The 18,489-nt window shown below is 37.0% G+C and overlaps 1 protein-coding gene across 5 annotated transcripts; it reads left to right on the top strand.

Moving 5' to 3' along the window:
• Positions 1-830: 830 nt before the first annotated feature.
• On the top strand, positions 831-15,616 carry LOC108550539 (epidermal growth factor receptor kinase substrate 8). 5 transcript variants are annotated; one of them, XM_017904289.1, is made up of 11 exons: positions 831-939; positions 989-1,076; positions 8,901-8,974; positions 9,203-9,438; positions 9,619-9,958; positions 10,082-11,298; positions 11,518-11,635; positions 14,586-14,948; positions 15,009-15,177; positions 15,338-15,473; positions 15,545-15,616. In XM_017904289.1, exons 3-11 carry the CDS (start codon positions 8,929-8,931, stop codon positions 15,614-15,616), a joined length of 2,697 nt encoding a protein of 898 aa, XP_017759778.1. In that variant the 5' UTR covers positions 831-939; positions 989-1,076; positions 8,901-8,928. The 5 variants fall into 5 exon arrangements, with proteins under 5 accessions (XP_017759778.1, XP_017759779.1, XP_017759776.1 ...); XM_017904290.1 differs by having other exon boundaries at positions 1,043-1,076; XM_017904287.1 differs by having other exon boundaries at positions 831-1,076.
• The last annotated feature ends 2,873 nt before the right edge of the window (positions 15,617-18,489 follow it).

Genomic DNA, 18,489 nt, shown 5'->3' on the forward strand with positions numbered 1-18,489 from the left:
CATTTTTCATATAAAAATGATTGAAATTTAATATTTACAATTTGTTGTTAATATTTGCTTATGCTTTGATACTTTATAACAAATAAAAAGCCCCCCGAGTTTTAAGACCGAATTTTTATGTTTTTCCGTTATAGCGAGCAGTTTCATTGGTAAAAAGTATATACAAGTATATAATTTTCCTTAAAGCATCACCAAAGATATAAAAACACTGAACTATGTACATAGCTTATTTAAATAAATAATTTGTGTTTAAAATATTAACACTTTTCTTGTTAAATTCGTTGAATAATATGAAATTTATTTTCCATTTCAATTGTATTATAATTTGTAATAAAAATTTATTCCTGTAATATAATTGTATCGTGATTATTTTTGTTTCGAGAGTTCCTAATACGTTTAGAAAAGAAATAAAATTATATTTTGCAACTAATTTTGGTAAGTACTTTTTAATTTATTATTAACAAAGTTATTATCTTTTTACTAAATTATAAGTATCTATTTTCTTTTTAGTTTCATTTTTTATTAGTTTGGTAACACTGTTTTTAACTTACATGCTTATCTTATGCTACCATGTTATTTAAAAGTTTATAACATAGATAGAAATTAATTATTCGTAGTTATTGAACAATTACATTTCAATTATAATATTTTTTAAAAACGTTAATACGTTTCTGTTTCATCATGTTGAAAATATCCAATTCCGTTAGATCTAACCGCCATGTTCTACAGGTACAATTCAACCAATGAGAAAGTCCGTATCAGGAATGCACCTGGACAAAACAGGTAAGAAGCAAACAGGCAAAGAGCAATCAGGTAGTCGTACAGGTATTTCCAGTCGAGCATGATCGGCACGTAGCTCTCTGTCAAAAGCTTTTTCTCCTTCTCTTTCTCTTCTTTTTTCTCCTTTGGTGTGTGCATATTGTGAAAATTTGTAAATAGGTAAGTAGGAGAAGTGTGAAACAGTTTCATATGCATTTACGCCGTGTAGGCTGTGATTTTTGATGCCGATTTGTTCCGTACGGATCCCGAACTACGAAACAAGGATTCAGCGGACTCGGTGAAACGCTGCTGTCAAGGTATTTATGGAAATGATTTCTTGACTGGAGTCATTGTACCGAGTACATCGACGTGGATTTCTCCCTGCGGAGAATCGTCTGTCGTGGTCACACCTGTTGCTGTACGTCTTCAATGATAATCAACGTATGAACGTACATATCTATGTATACTTCGTGCCTGGTCATGGTAACGGACTTCAATAAGAAAAATCTTGCTATCGACAACGTGCAATCGAATTCCTTCTAATTGACACACGTTTGCATCTTAATTGATGAATTTATCTTTATAAAAAAGGTAAGTAGTCGATGTACTCGGTAACATGAACATCCACGGAAAAATTAAATTTTATCTTCTCTGGTATTTCGTTAAGACGTATGTAAAAGCTACACAATAATACCGTAAACAATGTTCTGTCATGAAACGATGAGCTCATCTTGATTCTCGGTTTCTGTGCTCGGAAGAAATTTTTATATAAATGATACTTTTTAAGTCACAATGGAAATGTAGCGTAAAACTATCACGATTTACTAATAAGATTTCGATTTCCACCTACACGAGCTTTTACATACGTACACATCATATATAATCGAAAATCATTGTGAACATTTTTATCGCGTTATCACTATCACGTTCACATGAATCGCGATGATTCATTATTTTATTTCTCCTTTTTATTATAATTATTTATTTGTTTTTGCTAGTAATTTTTACATGTTATTAATAGCATAACATACCTTGTAATTTTGTTAACGATAATAGGTTCAATAATTGTGGAACTGAAGAAAAAGTAGAAAATGTTTCTTCGCAGTTTTGCAAGAAAGTACCGCGCTCATGATATTTCCGATAAATGTTCTCTCGACTCGAGTAACTGCAATGCTTATTTTTAATCGATGATGTTCTTGATTTGTAAATTCAGTTGTTTCCTATAAAATCGTATTCACGTTAAATAACTCGTCTCACAGAAAATTTCTTATCGACCAGATAGCCGATGTTCAAACACAATTACACGGGTTACTTCGCAAGTTTTTACGGTAGTTATTTTTCACTTGTGAATATCATGAATGTATAATTTGTAGTCTTCGTTTCATTGCAAAAATAAATTCGTTCTAATGCGCTAAGACATATGATTATAACTATATTTCGTACGCGTAGAATAACAATGAAATATACTCCATATAATTTCAAATAATTAAGTACATGTAGAAATATATGAAAAACATAGAATTCGAATGAAATGAAGATTATTCTAATCCCTGTACAACACGGTCTAAGTATTGAAAATGTCGATGGCACCATGGCTACACGGCAATCACCTGTAATTCACGCCTACGAAATACCTACATAGTCCCCCATTATGACTGTCGTGACATAAATTGCAAATATTTACTGCACTACGCGTATATCGATATTGCATCGAACGACCTTCGACACTACGAAAAGAAAAAAAGAATAAGGAGAAAAAGATGCATTCCTGTAGACTTTTGCTACTCGTGCGTTTACTAAAAATACGTTAAACATTATTTAAGTCACATATCACACATAAACGTCGATTAAAATTAAACTTTTTATCGTATCGTTTATACTAACCTTACTTTCCAATTATCATTAAAATTATCCGAATAAAAGAAATTTATTTTTTCTTATTCGTAATTTATCTATGATCATGTATGTTCATGGCTAACCTTTTTCGCTACGTATACACATACAGACAAAATAAACTTTTATATGACGTTGCACAATGAATTCAAGCAACGTAAAAATATCGGGCTTGTTTTGAAAATAAAGTCTTTAATCATTGTAATATCGATAAGCAATAATCGCTTTCAATTTAGAAAGCCACTGTAACATTGTCGAAAGTTATCTGAAAATCGTATCTTCGATAACAAGCGTATACCATCCATCGATGGACTTCGTGATCATAGTCCACGCAAATTCTCTGCTCGTGATAGATGTGTCGAAAATATTCGTTGGTTAGAGACCACCCGATAATCACGAAGTTTCCATTAATCGAGATTAATCCTGGCTGTGGATGCAAGTGAGTGAAAAGTTCATTCCCTCGGTCCATTCACTGCGAAACTTGTTCGCGACCGGCGGATCAGTAGGTATGCGAGGTGCATTGGCAACTTTCTTTCCACTTTTTCAATGCTCGCACCGCCGTACGTCCGCAATATGTTTACTTTCAACAGGCGTTTACCCGTCGCGCCCTCACAAGTTGCTGTTTTCTCAAAAGCTTCGATTCGCTGCCGCCCAATCGCATCTCGATTCTCGACTGATACCGAATGAGTCGACAGATTCCTTTCGCATGCTGCATTTAGGTAATTAATGCTCTAAATCCACCATTAGCAATTTCGTGGAGATTTTTTGATGGCTGTTGTAGATGTCTATTGAAGATGTGAATAAAAAGTAAATGGTTGTTGAACCTGTCGAAAGTGTTATTATTAACATGTACGATTTTATTAAGTTAATCTAATTTGACCTGGTTTTATAGGTTGTGTAACAGGTGTCTCTGTGTGTACAGGTCTTGTAGTCGAGTGTTAATGTAGCAATACTTGAACAATCTTGTTGCAGCTGTCGAGATATTGGATATGGTTAATGAAATTTTGAGTTTCTTTTAATTACTTCGGATAATGCTTATGTCTGTTGCGTGCATATCCATTAACTTGAGATAAGTTACGAAACGATTCTTTAAACTATTCTTTAGACTTCTGAAATAGCATTTATTTTACAATAATATTTCATATTACTTTTCTTCTTTCATTTTGAAATGTATAATAATTCCATATATATAACCCGCATTCATTTACGTATATATCTTTAAAGGTTATTTTAAAATTCAACAAAAGATCTGCTAAATTAAGGAAGGATATCCTATCAGAATTCTACCGAGGTATCCCTTTTTCATGGTCATTATCAATGGTAGTCATTATCTCACAGGATCAGGAATGATTTTAGTCCCTCAAGAAGGGTGAACAACCTTCGCTACAAGATATTCCACGCACTGGCGAATGAAGGGAATGCGAGCAAAGTATTTGTTGCTCGTGCTATGATAAATCGGGAAGACGCGGATTTTACGATGTTGCTTGTAAACCACCTTACACTGGTGAACGTTACATTAACGACGGCATAAATTCCTCCCCTTTTTCACGCGTTCAAACCCTAACCTAACAGGCAACGCGTGCTGGCGTTACGTAGTCGCGAAAAGAAGAAAGGAGAAACCTTCAGGCGGAAAAGACGAAAGCAGTTTCGTTGCGTGAATCGAATCTCGATCCAGACGAAATTCTCGACTAATCACGTGACACCGTTCGTTCTATGACCGTAAATTAACATTGAGCAGTTAATTTACCGCGTCATTTTTATGGAATTGAGTTTTATCGAGCCAACTACGCGCCATCGAGAATTTGCCCCACGGTATGCAACCGGAGAGATGCGATTACCTTGTGCGCGCGCACAAGTATGCACTCGAGAAGAAAACGCGAGAATGTCAGGCTTTCCGTCCCTCTCCCATGTCATTTAGACTTCGCGCTGCAAATCAGTTTCCATCGCGCATGTCCACTTCCAAGTCAGGCGTATAATATTCTTGCCTACATTATGTGAATGTAATTGCGTTTGTATACTTGGTATAATTTGTGAAAAATGAGAAATTATTTCATGGTAATTCTTAACCTTGTATTAGTAATCTGGAAGGATGAAATAGGAATTGATGATCTAGGCTGGCGTTTAAATCACTTTATTCTTCATTAGTATATCTAATATCCTTGAAAACTCTTTCGTAGACTAGGTGTGTAATAAATGATGACATAGTAACATAAATAGATGTTTGTTCTTTTATCTTTTTCGAGTATTTGGTTTATTGGAAAATACATATACTTCTTATTGCGTCGATGCGTTATATGACCTTAAAATTTGTATTGTTTTTATATCTAAGTGCTATCTGCATCTAAAAAGAGGAAATTTCACTATTTTTGAGTTAACGACTTCTGACATTCTTCACCAATTCTTTCTGATACTTTCTCAAGGTAGTCATCAGATAAAGGTTCCAAAATGAATGCCGTTTCCGTCAAGTACGGTCAAGGACGTGGTTACTTCAGCGCATTCCCCGGATGAATTTTTCTCTCAGGGCGTGTCCGCATCCATAAGCAATTATACTCGTATACTTGTCGCAAGATCGTAAACGTTCAGGTCTCGTAACACGCTCCTTTCATCTTTTCTTATCCCTTGTTCGTACTTCGATCGCGTCGACACGTAATCGAATACCAAAAGAGCACCTCGATCGATGTTTTTTGCGTATCCAATCGGTTACGACCAACACTCCCGGAAATTTACATAATTTAGTCCTCAGCTGGAGACGGCGACGTCTGACGATAAGAATTTCCATTTCCGTCGCTACGATTCAGTGAAACGCCAATGGAATTCCGCCATCTATCTTCGATCGTGATAAACGATCGTTAACGGTGTGTAAATCGTGAATAGAATGCTTCACTTTCTACTTTTCGACCGTGGATGCTCGCCTTCTGTTGAGTATTAAGTAAACATAGTATACCACAGTTCTTATTGCTCAGTTAATTTCATAGTTCCAGCGGTCATTTCATACCTTTTGTATACTACGTATCGAACCATATCGATGTTCCATGACGAATTTTCAAAACCTTCCAAGTAACTGTCGAATTATTTCATGCTGTTAAACATAAGATAGCAAATTTGAATGAAAACCAATAAAAATCTGGAATTCACAGCGTCAACCGTGGAACGACCGGCTCGCAGTCTCGAAATGCATTGGTAACTTCTATCCCGAGGCATATAAACGAAGCCCACACTCGCCTTCCTTCCTTTTCCCTTCCCTTTTCGTCGTCGCTACTATTAGGTCGCTGTTACGACATCTCTGTGCCGCGGTTACAACTTCGATCGGAGAACGAATTGCTCCATCGTTCCCGTGTTGCGGGGCTCTGAACCAAGCCTATAATCAACTCGAATCGTCGATATATCGAATCACCTTGCGCGCCTCGCGAGGCATATTATTCATATATATATTCACCGTAGTGGCAACAATCGCGCGCGAAAGATTGTTTCGCGTCTCTAACGAAGATAGTTAGAGACTTAGTTAGACACTCTATTTACCAGATCTCGTCAGTTCGTTCATGCGTGGAATGAAATATACGACTCCAGTGCAGGAAAAGGGGGAACAAAGACAGAGAATAAAAAAGAATAGAAGTAAAAGAGATAGAACGAGGAGCTCGATCTCGAGGAAACCAAACGAACGTTCCCACCGTCGATGATACAATCAATTTTTATCGAGTCACGTATCTCGCAGCGTTACGCAATGCCATTAACCGATCGCGATATAATTCTACGACCCAAATCCGTCTACACGTAAAATCGTATATGTTGCAAATGAAATTGGGCCGTTAAACAAAACATCTCCGTTTTCGAATCGGTCACGTCTTATCCATGTTTTCCGTTTTCTCGTTTAAATCGCATCTTCTCGCTTAAAAATGTATCCATTTCGATCTTAAGGATCTGGAGGGACAGTTGAATGATGATTAGAAACCTGTGAACGGTTTACATTGACTAAAATTATGATACGAAAGAAAACGAAATGAAACGAGAACGTAAGGTATCCTTTTTTTTCCTCTTATTTTATTTTCTTACTAACTTATTGAACAGTTTGATTCTCAACTTACGTTAGGCGGAACAGTATCGTTACACTTGATAGAAACGTGCAACAATGCCTTCTCCGTTATGCGGATTCCCAGCGTGCCTAATCCCAGCGGCAGGCACGCACAGTGAAAGCATTCGCCGTCGGACGAACGTTTATCCACTGGCAGGAACCACCATCGTTTCCACGTTCAGATTTCGAATATTAATTACGTTCTCGCCGCTTTTACCGTAGTTTCATTGCGTCCGGGGAGAGAAAAACCGGAAAGACCGGGATCGAACCGCACTGGATCCTTCGTTCGGTACATGTATACCGAGCGATCAGCCGTGTTCTGAGACTTGTCGATCAGTCCCTCCTTGTCCAGTTTAACATTTGAAAATGACTGTTAGTTACGACTCGGCGCGGAAGTCTGGTTAATCTGTAAATTAAAAGCAACCTGGCAAGTACTGTTTCTGGAAATCCAAAGAAGGAAAATAAGTCTCCTTTACCAATTTAACCAAACTTTGTTTCCAATTACAGTTAACGTATTTGTATATTTTTCTCTTCTTTTTCTTCCAAGTTTATATATATATATATTTGATAAATATCCTGTCTGATCATTCCATGCTAAAATTCTGATGTATTTTTTAGCATATCAGATTGGTACCCAAGGAAACTGAAAAATATTGGAAATGAATACACAGAGGAACGATGGAAAATAACGATAAATCATGATTACACAAGACAGTTTACGAGCACCGTATTAGTCTAGGCTTCAGTGGGATTCAACGTTCTTACTGATTACCTCGAATAAATCATGCGGCCAAAACAAGCGTGCTCCCTGCACGTGGGAAGACACGTGAAGAATCGTACGCGATCCAAGGGCACCCTTAGGGGCTTGATTCATATACACCACACTGCGATTGAGTATCCTCTTTTCCTCTTAATTACCCTTTATAGACGATTGTACTATTTGGAACGCTTGATGGTTAAAGTATCGTGTCATTAGCATATTTTATGTCTTATTGACTAACGTTTCGTCAAGGTGCAGATGCGTTTCGTTAGAGAAACTGGCAACTTGTAGCGACAAAATATGTATACCTCTGAGCCCGCATCGCTGGGAACCTTTATGTAGCACCTGGCTGAAACCGCTAGCGTACGCCCGTATGGATACGAGGCGTTCACACTCATGGTAGCTAGGCGTCGGAATCAAATAGGTTTCTCTTGGAGTAAATTCAGAATTTCACATTCCTCACACATAACTATGCAAAAATCGAGCCGTTTTCATAGTTTCTCTCTTTGCTCGGCGCTACGCGGAGAACGTATCATTTTGTACGCTTTGTCTAGAGAGGGGATAGCCTTTCTCGATGTTCCATGCATTTGGAAAATTTGATTAACGTGGATGAGAAGAGGATCGTATAATGGAAGCACGTGTTTGGTAAATCGATGGCGATTGTACAGTGTCAACGGGAGCGTTAGGAACGTCTGTGAAGGAATACAAATAGAATTAGAAACTTGAATGGCTATGGAACTCATTCATACTGGCGCTGTTTATGTAAATAGCTAACGAGAAAATTGCACGCGAATATGGAAAATGAAACACCTAAGGTATTCGAAATAAAAAGAGGAAAAGGAGAAATGAAAACTTTCTTAGGTAAAATGAGGAACTTCTTTCAATCTTTCTTTACCAGGCATAATCTACTTCTGAATTCTTTGATGGTTTATTTTCGTTGCGTTGGACACTTTGGCGCCATACAATCCGCGATGCTCGTTTCTGCAAAAGCGTTTGTCAATGAGCAATATTTATTGGCCCATTGTGTCCATGGGATCTCACCTTTGGACGCTGAGGTTCGATAAGTGGAAGGCACGCGAAAGGAATTCTCAACATGTCTGGCGAACGAATTAGGCTCATTGGAATTTCACTTTGGTTACAAGCAGGCTTTCGTGCCGCCAAGTATGGTCCCCATGACCCGGTAGCCGGATACGATACGCGACGTGCGAGTATCGGCCGTCTCCGTCATTAAGTTATTAAACCTGTACGCTTGGCAAAGCTTTATGACATCGTCGTCGTCGTTCCGTGGCGAATGTGTCAACGAAAAGTCGCGTTAGATAAATTGTAACGATACTTTGGGTGGAAAATATTTTGTTGAATTTATAAAATCACGGTGGAGTATCTATTTCTTCAAGTTGGAATGTTTGTCGTCTGTTGCAGATAAAGGATAAACGATTACCTAGTCGCAATGCCGTACTACAACAGTGGGCACAGTCCTTCCACCTATAACAAAGGTAATAATGACATAACACCAGATTACTCATTGCTTCCATCGTTGAAAGGGACGAATAGAATGAGTCTCAGACATGAACCATCTTACAGCAATTAATTATATTTTATTATCTCCCTTTTGCTTTTTCTTATCTGTCAGAGTTAAATAGACGTAGTTTATTATGAAATCAGTTAGGTACCTTGAGTGATAACTGAAATTTCTAATAAATGAATTAATGACAATGCATCAGATGGAGGGTCCAGTGGTCCATCGAGTACATCAGGCGGCCGTGTGAGCAGTTCTGAGCCGACGTACATGATGGAGCATTTGGCCACGTTCACGGTCACGAAGGAAACCGGTATTGTTTATCCAGCAGACGGTATGCGGCGACTTTTGCAGTTGGAGAAGAGTAACGGCATCTGGAGTCAAAAGATGCAGCTCCGTCTGGAACGGAACTGGGTGCTGATCATGGACAACGAGACGGGGGTAAAGATCCTCTTCAGACAAAGAGAAATTCTCCAATGTTTTTTCAGTGAAAAGAGAAAGAATCATAGTTTGTAGAACCGTAAACGAACGATGAAATACGAAGTGGAACATTTGTGAAATTACTTTACGTACAGTCCGAGGCAATTTCACTTAATGCATCGTTGATAAATTCGTATGCAGGCCGTCATGGAGCGATTCCCAGCCTCGTTGATACAGGAACCGACCGCGTTCACGTCGAGGGACCCTATGGAGATGTATAACAACATTCTCGTCTTCACAGTGGCGGATGACAGTGGTTCCGGTCAACGGGCAGAAATGCATATATTCCAGTGTCAAAGTGTCTCGGCCCAGGATCTTGTCGAAGATCTGAAGATGCTACAAATGGGTAAACTAGTCCCCGGTGGTTCGCCGAGAGGTCCAAGAGGTCGTATTCCACCGCCTCCCACTTTACCACCGCCAGAACCACCCTTGAATGGGGTTAACGTCCGGGAACAAGTGTCTGCCTTTAATGCTAACAATGGTATGTCCTTTCGTTCCTCTCCCTTTTCCCTTTTTGTTTCTTTTGTTTGTTTCTTGAATATTTCATGAACCGTAGACGGTATAAAAATGGAGTAATTTAATACGTTTGTTTTCCGGAACACAGCTGACGGTCAAAACGATATATCTCGAGAAGAGAACAACGACGAGGTGTCCTCGACGTCCTCTGAGAAATACGAACGCGATGTGACTATCTTGAACCATTGTTTCGACGACATCGAGAAATTTATCGCACGTTTGCAATATGCAGCGGCCGCCTCTAAAGAGCTGGAACGTCGAAGACGTAATCGGAAGTCGAAGAAGAGGAATCTGGGTGACGGCATGCTGACAATGAGGGCGAAACCTCCTCCAGAGATGGAATTCATCGACATCTTTCAAAAGTTCAAGCTGTCGTTCAACTTGCTGGCTAAGCTGAAGGCCCACATTCATGACCCTAACGCTCCTGAACTGGTACACTTTCTCTTCACTCCGTTGGCTTTGATCGTGGACGCGTCCCACGACACTAATTACGATCCAAATTTGCCCAGCAAAGTGGTATCACCGTTATTGACTAGAGAAGCGGTCAACTTATTGATTAACTGTGTCACCAGTAAAGAGACAGAACTTTGGCATTCTCTGGGCGATACGTGGTTAATACCACGCGATCAATGGAAAGGTCACGTTCCCCCGTATCACCCTATCTTTATGGATGGTTGGTCCCCAGAATACCCAATACCAGAGGACAGAGATCACGATCATCTAGCTTCGTTGTTGAACGCTGATAAACAGAAGAGGGACGAACTTCCTGAACAACAGAACGATCCGTACTACAACCACAGAGAAGTCGACGAGTCTCATTATAGCAGCGATTACTTGGAGTACGAGAGCAGAGAAGAACGTGCCGGTAACGAATATTTCGATAGGAATTACGGGACTGGCTCAGAATTATACGCTAGAGAAGAGAGAGTGGTTGATCAAACGAGAGCGCACAGCGATATATCCGTGGACTCGATCGAAAGAACACCAAGAGCCGCCGGTATGGAACGGGCTCAGGAAGCTTGGTTAGACGACTTGGTAGCCAGACACGCAAAGATCGTGCAGGTTACATATCCAAGGACGGCCAACAACGACAAGGAACTGACGGTTGTCAGAGGCGAATACCTGGAGATTCTTGACGATAGTAGGAAGTGGTGGAAGGCGAGGAATTCCAGAGGGCAGGTCGCGCACGTGCCACACACCATCGTCACGCCTCATAACCCTTCTTATTCTACCGACAACGACGTTTTTAACAATCCTTTGTATACGAGTCGATATCCGCGACAGGGGCACGGCTATAATTACGAGGTGAGTGTCACTCTGACTTCTACATTCTTTAAGAGAAATAATGATGCCAAATAATTGTGGAAACCTAATTAAAAAAGATGGCAATTCCCATTAAGAAATTGTGTTACTGTTCGTAATCGCTATTATAGAATCGTTTTCTGATAACAAATACATTGAGAAGTAATTGTGCTTGTTAAAATATTAATTTGTAACACAACAATTGTTTCACTAACATTTCAGGATTCGGAAATCGAAAGGACCAGCACTAGTCCAGGACCTGAAGCCACTCATCGAACGCACGCAATTCCACCGCCTGCTCCTGCAGATTGGGTGAGAAAAGAGAGACTTGGGAAAAAAGGTGAATTCCGGTACTTTTAAGCTATCTAGTAATTCAGAGTCGTATAGTTTTGTCCGTTGCTTGAGGGGTCGGAGAGGAATCGAATCAATAGGATAAATTTTAAGCTGTGGTCGTCGATATCGGAAGACTTAACAGACTAGACCACCCAAGCAGATGCAGTTAAAATGCTTGAAACTTTTACGGCTTGGGTTTTGTAGTTGAAGTTATCAAAGGCTTATTTCTTGATAGTTTTGGCTACGAGATAAGAGCTCATACTGCGTTGAAAATGATCAATAATTCAACTAATATACTGGCGCCACGGCATTCATGTTGTGTCTCAAATTACCGCACAAGCTGTATGTTCTATTCTTATAAGCGTTCTATGATTCCCAACTTTTTTTTTTTTTTTTTGTCAATGCCGTGTCTTTTTTCTAGTTGTATATATTATATAAATATATAAAGAGGTATATGCGAGTAATATTTAGGTCGATTCACCAACAATCGTTATTGCAATAGAGACAAGGTAACTGGAGGAATTATATTCGTTGCCGAACGCGTTGATTTCGTTTTTCAAGTTCTTCGGTCTTGTCCAAAGTTTTCTTTTATAATTTATATCGATGACTCCCCGATTCGAGGATATCGAGAAGAACTTCGAGAAAAACTCACCGCGATGTAACAGATAGTAATCCGTTTTTTCTTCTCTGAGACCTTAAAAACAACTAACGATAAGACGATGACTTTATCAAATGTAAGTTTACAATCAAAAACAAAATCGCAGTCAAGGTAACAAGATGGAATATGTTTTATTATTAAACTCAACGAACAAAATAATTTGATATTTCACGAACAACTTATGAATGACTTATATTTGTCATATTCGTTCAAAACATAATCTATGTTATGTTAAAAACAAAATCACGAAATTAATTAATATTATTTCACATCAATTGATTAGGAGTGTTCGAGCTCATCTTAATACCGTACCTTTTTTTTTTTTATAGTGACCGTAGGAACGATACCATATTTTTTATATTTATCGACTAACCAAATCTTTAGTATATATATATATATATATACATACTTAACAGAACAGAGAAAAATATGTATAGTTTTATATTAAAAACGTTATAACGTTAAGATATTAAGTCAAGTGGGCTGGTTGAACTTTTAAACGGATTCACATTGAACTCGTGAAACTTTCGAATGTAATTTTTGTGCGTTTACACTAAGAAATCGTGGTGAAGTTATTGTGTCCGTCCATTATTATTATATATTCGGCTTCACTATGAGAAAAAGCTTGCTGTTGGTCGGCTTAAAGCTGTTGATAAAATTGCATTCTCCCCCGGCTTTAGCAGAAAACGCTCTTGGTTCTCATGTTGAATCAACGGCAAGTACATTCATGACATTTGTGACTCATTCCTTTCTTTATCAATGGCTTTAATCGACGGCGCAAATCTTTCTCTCGATGCTTGTACGTGTCGTCGCATGTATCTGTATGCATCAGTGTGAATAAGCTTGTACAAATACGCGAAGGGAAACACTGAGGAAAGAAGAATTGTTGGATTTTCGCGATTCCCCTTCTACGAATCGTTAGATAAGACTGGAAGATCGAACCGAGCTCTATAAGAACGACGACAATCAAAATCACCTGTACGATGAGAGAGAAAGAGCGATGAGAGGGAGGGAGGGGGAGGGGAGAGAAAGAGAGAGAGAGAGAGAGAGGGAGAGCGAGAGAGAGAGAGAGAGAGAACGTAGTTTATTTTCCATTATTTTTACCGTGGATTCTTAGAAATCCCACGACTGTAGATTTATTTCGAGCGATATTAAGTTTCGTTGCTTGCCAAAGTCGAGTTATTCTTTGAGATTTCCTTTAGACGAGTCTCTGAAATATCACATCGAGTTACGTTGTTGATTCGTATGTGAATGTTAGGTTATCTTTACCGATTGTACATATACGTAACATTCGGATGCTGATTATCGGAAAAAATTTATAGTCGCAAACCTGAAATAGTAGCTCGGCATTGGCATTTGCAATTTGTCCATCAAAGTTAATCTTCCAATGTTATAATGATTAGGGAGAAAGTAAAGAGCGCGAATTACTCTACGTATCGATGAACGCGATTAGATTGCTTCCTTGTAACGTGAAGTTTCATGGAAACATTGGGGCATGGACAATATGTAATTATCTTACACGTTATCGATTTATTCTCGAACGATCGGTTTATTTATACGCAGAAATCAATGGTAGAACCGTTCTCGACGATACGATGCTAACTAGTCGACCTAAGAAAGGTAAACCGCGGGAAACGATATCACAACGGAGACAAGTTCAACGACGCTTGCAAATCGGATCTCGAAATTTTTCTTCGCACCTTCAGTCTTATTAGAGTATTATTATAATCGTGCTGCAACGATCAACGATCGTGCGAGCAACCTCTATGGACCATGAAATTCTTCCACGAGGGACACTTTGCAATTAATTATAAAATTACGATGCACGATAATGTAATCTATATTTTGTACTCACTCCTCAATCGAGCGAAATCTTTTCTCATCTTTTTTTTAACTCTTTTATTTGTTTTGTGTCCACGGGATGGGGATTACGATCCGTCCAATATTTTGTTGCACTGTAATTTATGTACATCACATGATTAATAAATATACTCGGTTAAAGATTGTACTTGTCTCTTTGTATAAGTATAGTTGTCCCATATGTAGATTAGTAGAACATTTAACACGAATGGTAGTTAAAGAACAAACTATTTTGTTTGTTACTTTCTCGTCGGTTTATTTTAGTGTCGTCCCGTTGCATATGCTTAAACTGTGCTTCTTAATGTGATCGTCCATTGAGAAAGAGTTTAGTGATTTTATTCTCCAAAAATGTTGGGGTAAGTTTGTTTAGATGTTTTAATGTCTGTAACATTAACTATGTAATGATTATTTTATAACATAAATAATAATTGTATTGCAGACGAGTGTACGGAAGAAACGACGTCAATCGGTAGCAACAAAGTAACATTTACTGTTGAAACTGATGTCAACGAAAAGGAATCGTCTATTAACGAAGATCAAAAAGCAATGCCCAACGAAACGACGGAGGTGGTTGAAATACATGCACCACCTCCAAACATGCGTGAAGAAATCCTTCCGAAATCGCTATCATTATCAACACCTTCGACACAATCAACAGAGTCAACACCATCAGAATCATCAACCCCAGTAACATCAACTGCGCCACCACCACCTCCACCGCCACCTCTCCAGAATCAGACATCTATTTCTTCAAGCACATCAAGCCAATCGGCTACATTGAAGAGTAATCAATCTATTAGCGGTAGTATCTGCATTTTTATAACACACAAAGCTGTTTGATGTTCGATGTATTGTTTTTCAGAGCTGAAGAATGAGAAACAGATGCAAGAAGAGTTGAAACAGGTACTGATGATATTCCGTGAGAAGAAAGACCATTACAGTAACAGCATTAATCGCGATCCTGTGTTGGACCAATATTCCACGCCTAGAGAAGTGCAGAACTGGCTGACGGCGAAAAAATTTTCAGAAAAGTACGATAGAATTGTATAATAAGTTATAAGTAGCGATGAATTATATAAGAAATATCTTTCGTGTGAAGCTATAATAAAATGAAACAAATTTAATTCGAAACTTTGAAAATTTACAAATTAGGATTTACATATAAATGCAAATTTAAATGTGTTTTCTCAGAACTTGTAAACAGTTAAGAGACATGGCTGGCTCTCAGGTATTCGACTTAACTAAACGACAATTGGAACAATATTGCGGTATAGTGGAGGGTAATAAACTCTATAGTCAAATTTCACTCGCGCGAGCTGAAAATGAGGTAAGTAATAAAAATGAAAAATGCAAAATATGAAAATTTAATTTTGTTACATTTTTTTCTTATATTTGTAGAAAAAGAGCTCTCGGACGTCAGAATTGAAACAAATATTGGAAAAAGCTCGGCACAGGATTGAGGAACAATAAAGCATTTACTATCAAATACTCTATAGAAATATACAATAAGAATTATACATATCTTTCAAGTATGTATTAACAACTAGGTAAATAGAAAAGTGTAATTATATTTAAACATTACATTTACTATTAAGCGATAATAGTATTACTGCTTCATTTTATGATTCTGTGATGAGTTTATGAATTATAAGCAATATCACATATATCATGCCAGCAAATACTTAAGCATTTTTACAAAGTACATACTTAAACGAGATTCTTTATTTTTTTCATTTTTTTCCATGATATATTAGGGGCCAAATTTTTGATAACAAAAAATGTTCTCTAAAACGCGATAAACTGTTATTATATAACAAATAACGAAAATTTATTTCTGTCGTGAAAGTTATTGATAAAAAGCGAGAATTATCAGTTTAATATTGATGTCAAGTTTTTATTTCAAGCGATCACATACATTGTAACAGACATAAATAGGTACTCTAGCTGTATCATTTATTATATCGATAAACTATACATTTCTTTCGAATACTCGACTTGAAGTCACGCAACGTGAACACATTGATAATTATATTTTCTATAAAGGTAAATTTATTGTAGAGCCTTCACATATTTGTCGTCCAAATAATGAATTCCCGTACGAATTTTTGTAATAACAAATAGAATACAACGATACACGTACCAAATGCGATAATGTAAATTTTTTTTACAAAAAAAAGACGATAATTATTGTTGAACGAATTGTAACATGCACGATAACGATGTTAAGACTTAATAAATGTTAATAGTCTACAAAGTGTAAAAACAAACGAAGACAACTCTTTTCATTAAATCATGTAATATCTCGAACGAAGTGAAATCGTTTTTCGATTAATCAGGCTCCAAGCAGTCTTATATAATCATATACATCCAACTATGCAATTACTATTAAAAGACAACAATGTATCTTGAGAAATATCTTTGTAACACAACGATTCTGGTAAAATAATTGCAATATATTATCTGTAAGTCTGCTATAAATGATATCAAAGTATAGCAAAATGTGTTGCTTTCCGTGATCCCTAATAACTTATTGTTGACTCTATATGTATATAGAAACTCTTAGAAATGTTTGCGAAATTCCGATACAAAATCTACGTTCAAAAACTCCCAGACATTTTCTTCTAAATGCGATCTAAGTCTCGTCCTAAAAATGTGTTACGATGTTATTCGCGACAGTTCTGTAACTGTTACAATGGTAACCAAAGCTTTTGGTCATTTACGAGTAGCTCAGACAAGCCTTATAGTCGTAAAATTTCGAATTCATCCACCTTACACAATAATAATTACGTAATGAATATTTATTATGCGACGATTATTATTGCATAGTATCATTTACCCTTAACATTATTATCATTATTAAAATTATTATCGTTAACTTTACTTTCGTAGACATACTTGTCTTAAGGATTTAATAAAAGTAACAATGGATACTTTTTTAATGACAAAGTTTTAAAAAAAGGTGAACGATCTCTGTAACACGTTAAAAGACGGAATGTAGGGTTTTAAGGAATTAAGGAATTAAAAGGAAGAACCTTTTTTCACGTAACATGTGACTCGACTAATTAAATTAAATTGTACTAAGTGACTTTGTAAATATATCTTTTCACGTGAAATTTTGTAACAATAATCGTAAGCGAACAAATGTGCGTTCTTGTCAAATACATCACATTAACGTCTTCCTTCCGGCACAGAGTTGTTAATTTATGATTTTAGCGTCCTTGCTTGGATGGTTTATTCGTGAATTTGTGCGTATCTCAGTTAATATTGTTAAAATCTATTATACTTAAACGTTGACATCTCTTCGTTTAAATTTTGCTAATTTTAAAAGTTTCACCAGCTTAAAAGCAGAAAACCGTGTTGCTCCGTGTCGTCGAAATAAAAAATTCTAATGTCGCTCTTTTGATTTTAGAATATACTTGTATCCATGTTATCACGAGTTTTAAGATCACTTTATTCTTCGAACTAGTCTAAACTCGTAAGTATTCTATGCTGATAAAAATACAGTGAAAAAGATTCAAAAGCTTTTCTGATTTTCATTTCTCGACTATTTGTTCCAACTTACACGCTTCGTCTTTTTATACGGTAATTAAGTCATATGTCGATTTGTGACGAACATTAAAATGTAACTCTGCATATAGTTTATAACGATTGCTTAATCCTTTGCAAAAGACAACCGTTCAAGTTCATCAAGACGTTAAACTAAGGATACTTTAATATTTACACTCATTACAATTAACAATATAATTAATCGAAACGTAACATTAGACTGTAATAGAAAACAGAACAATTATTGTTTAATCGTGGACTGATCCCTTAAAATTAATGGTACGGTGTTCGATTCTACGGCTATCGGTAGCGTATAAAATATATTATATTATGCCCGTGAGACAGTTGCATGCCAGAGAAACCTTGATAAAATGAGAGCGAAATAATTTTTGCGTGTAATATGTACACCAGGCATGTAATGTTTACGTCATTGTACAAAGTCAATGATGAAACTGACGATGATCGCTGTACACCGATGTTATATAAATAATTAAGACGATACGAAACCAAAGTTACAATAACAACTGATCAACGACCGTTAAATGTCCAACTTATGGTCGGAAGTCAATAACCGTTCATTAATGATCGATTGTCATTAATAAACTTTACTAAATGTCTAGAGTATTTTGGATCATGTAAAATGACTTTGAATATTAACATTACAGATGAGAATATTTCTTGGAGTAATATAGTTATGCAATAAATAACTTGCTCGTAAGCTTGACCTTGGAATTACCAGAAGTACGTATATTAACCTTTCTCTTTCTTTTTTTTTTTTTTACAAATTTACAAAATAT

Source organism: Eufriesea mexicana, unplaced genomic scaffold (assembly GCF_001483705.2).
Source record: "Eufriesea mexicana isolate 0111107269 unplaced genomic scaffold, ASM148370v2 scaffold2792, whole genome shotgun sequence".
Classification (NCBI taxonomy): Eukaryota; Metazoa; Arthropoda; class Insecta; order Hymenoptera; family Apidae; genus Eufriesea; species Eufriesea mexicana.

Bases quoted from the DNA above. Each gene is read 5' to 3' on its own strand.
- LOC108550539 (XM_017904287.1), top strand. From the start codon at position 8,929: ATGCCGTACTACAACAGTGGGCACAGTCCTTCCACCTATAACAAAG. The intron at 9,439-9,618 runs GTAAAGATCCTC...ATTCGTATGCAG, and splicing joins TCATGGACAACGAGACGGGG to GCCGTCATGGAGCGATTCCC. The intron at 15,474-15,544 runs GTAAGTAATAAA...TTATATTTGTAG, and splicing joins TCGCGCGAGCTGAAAATGAG to AAAAAGAGCTCTCGGACGTC.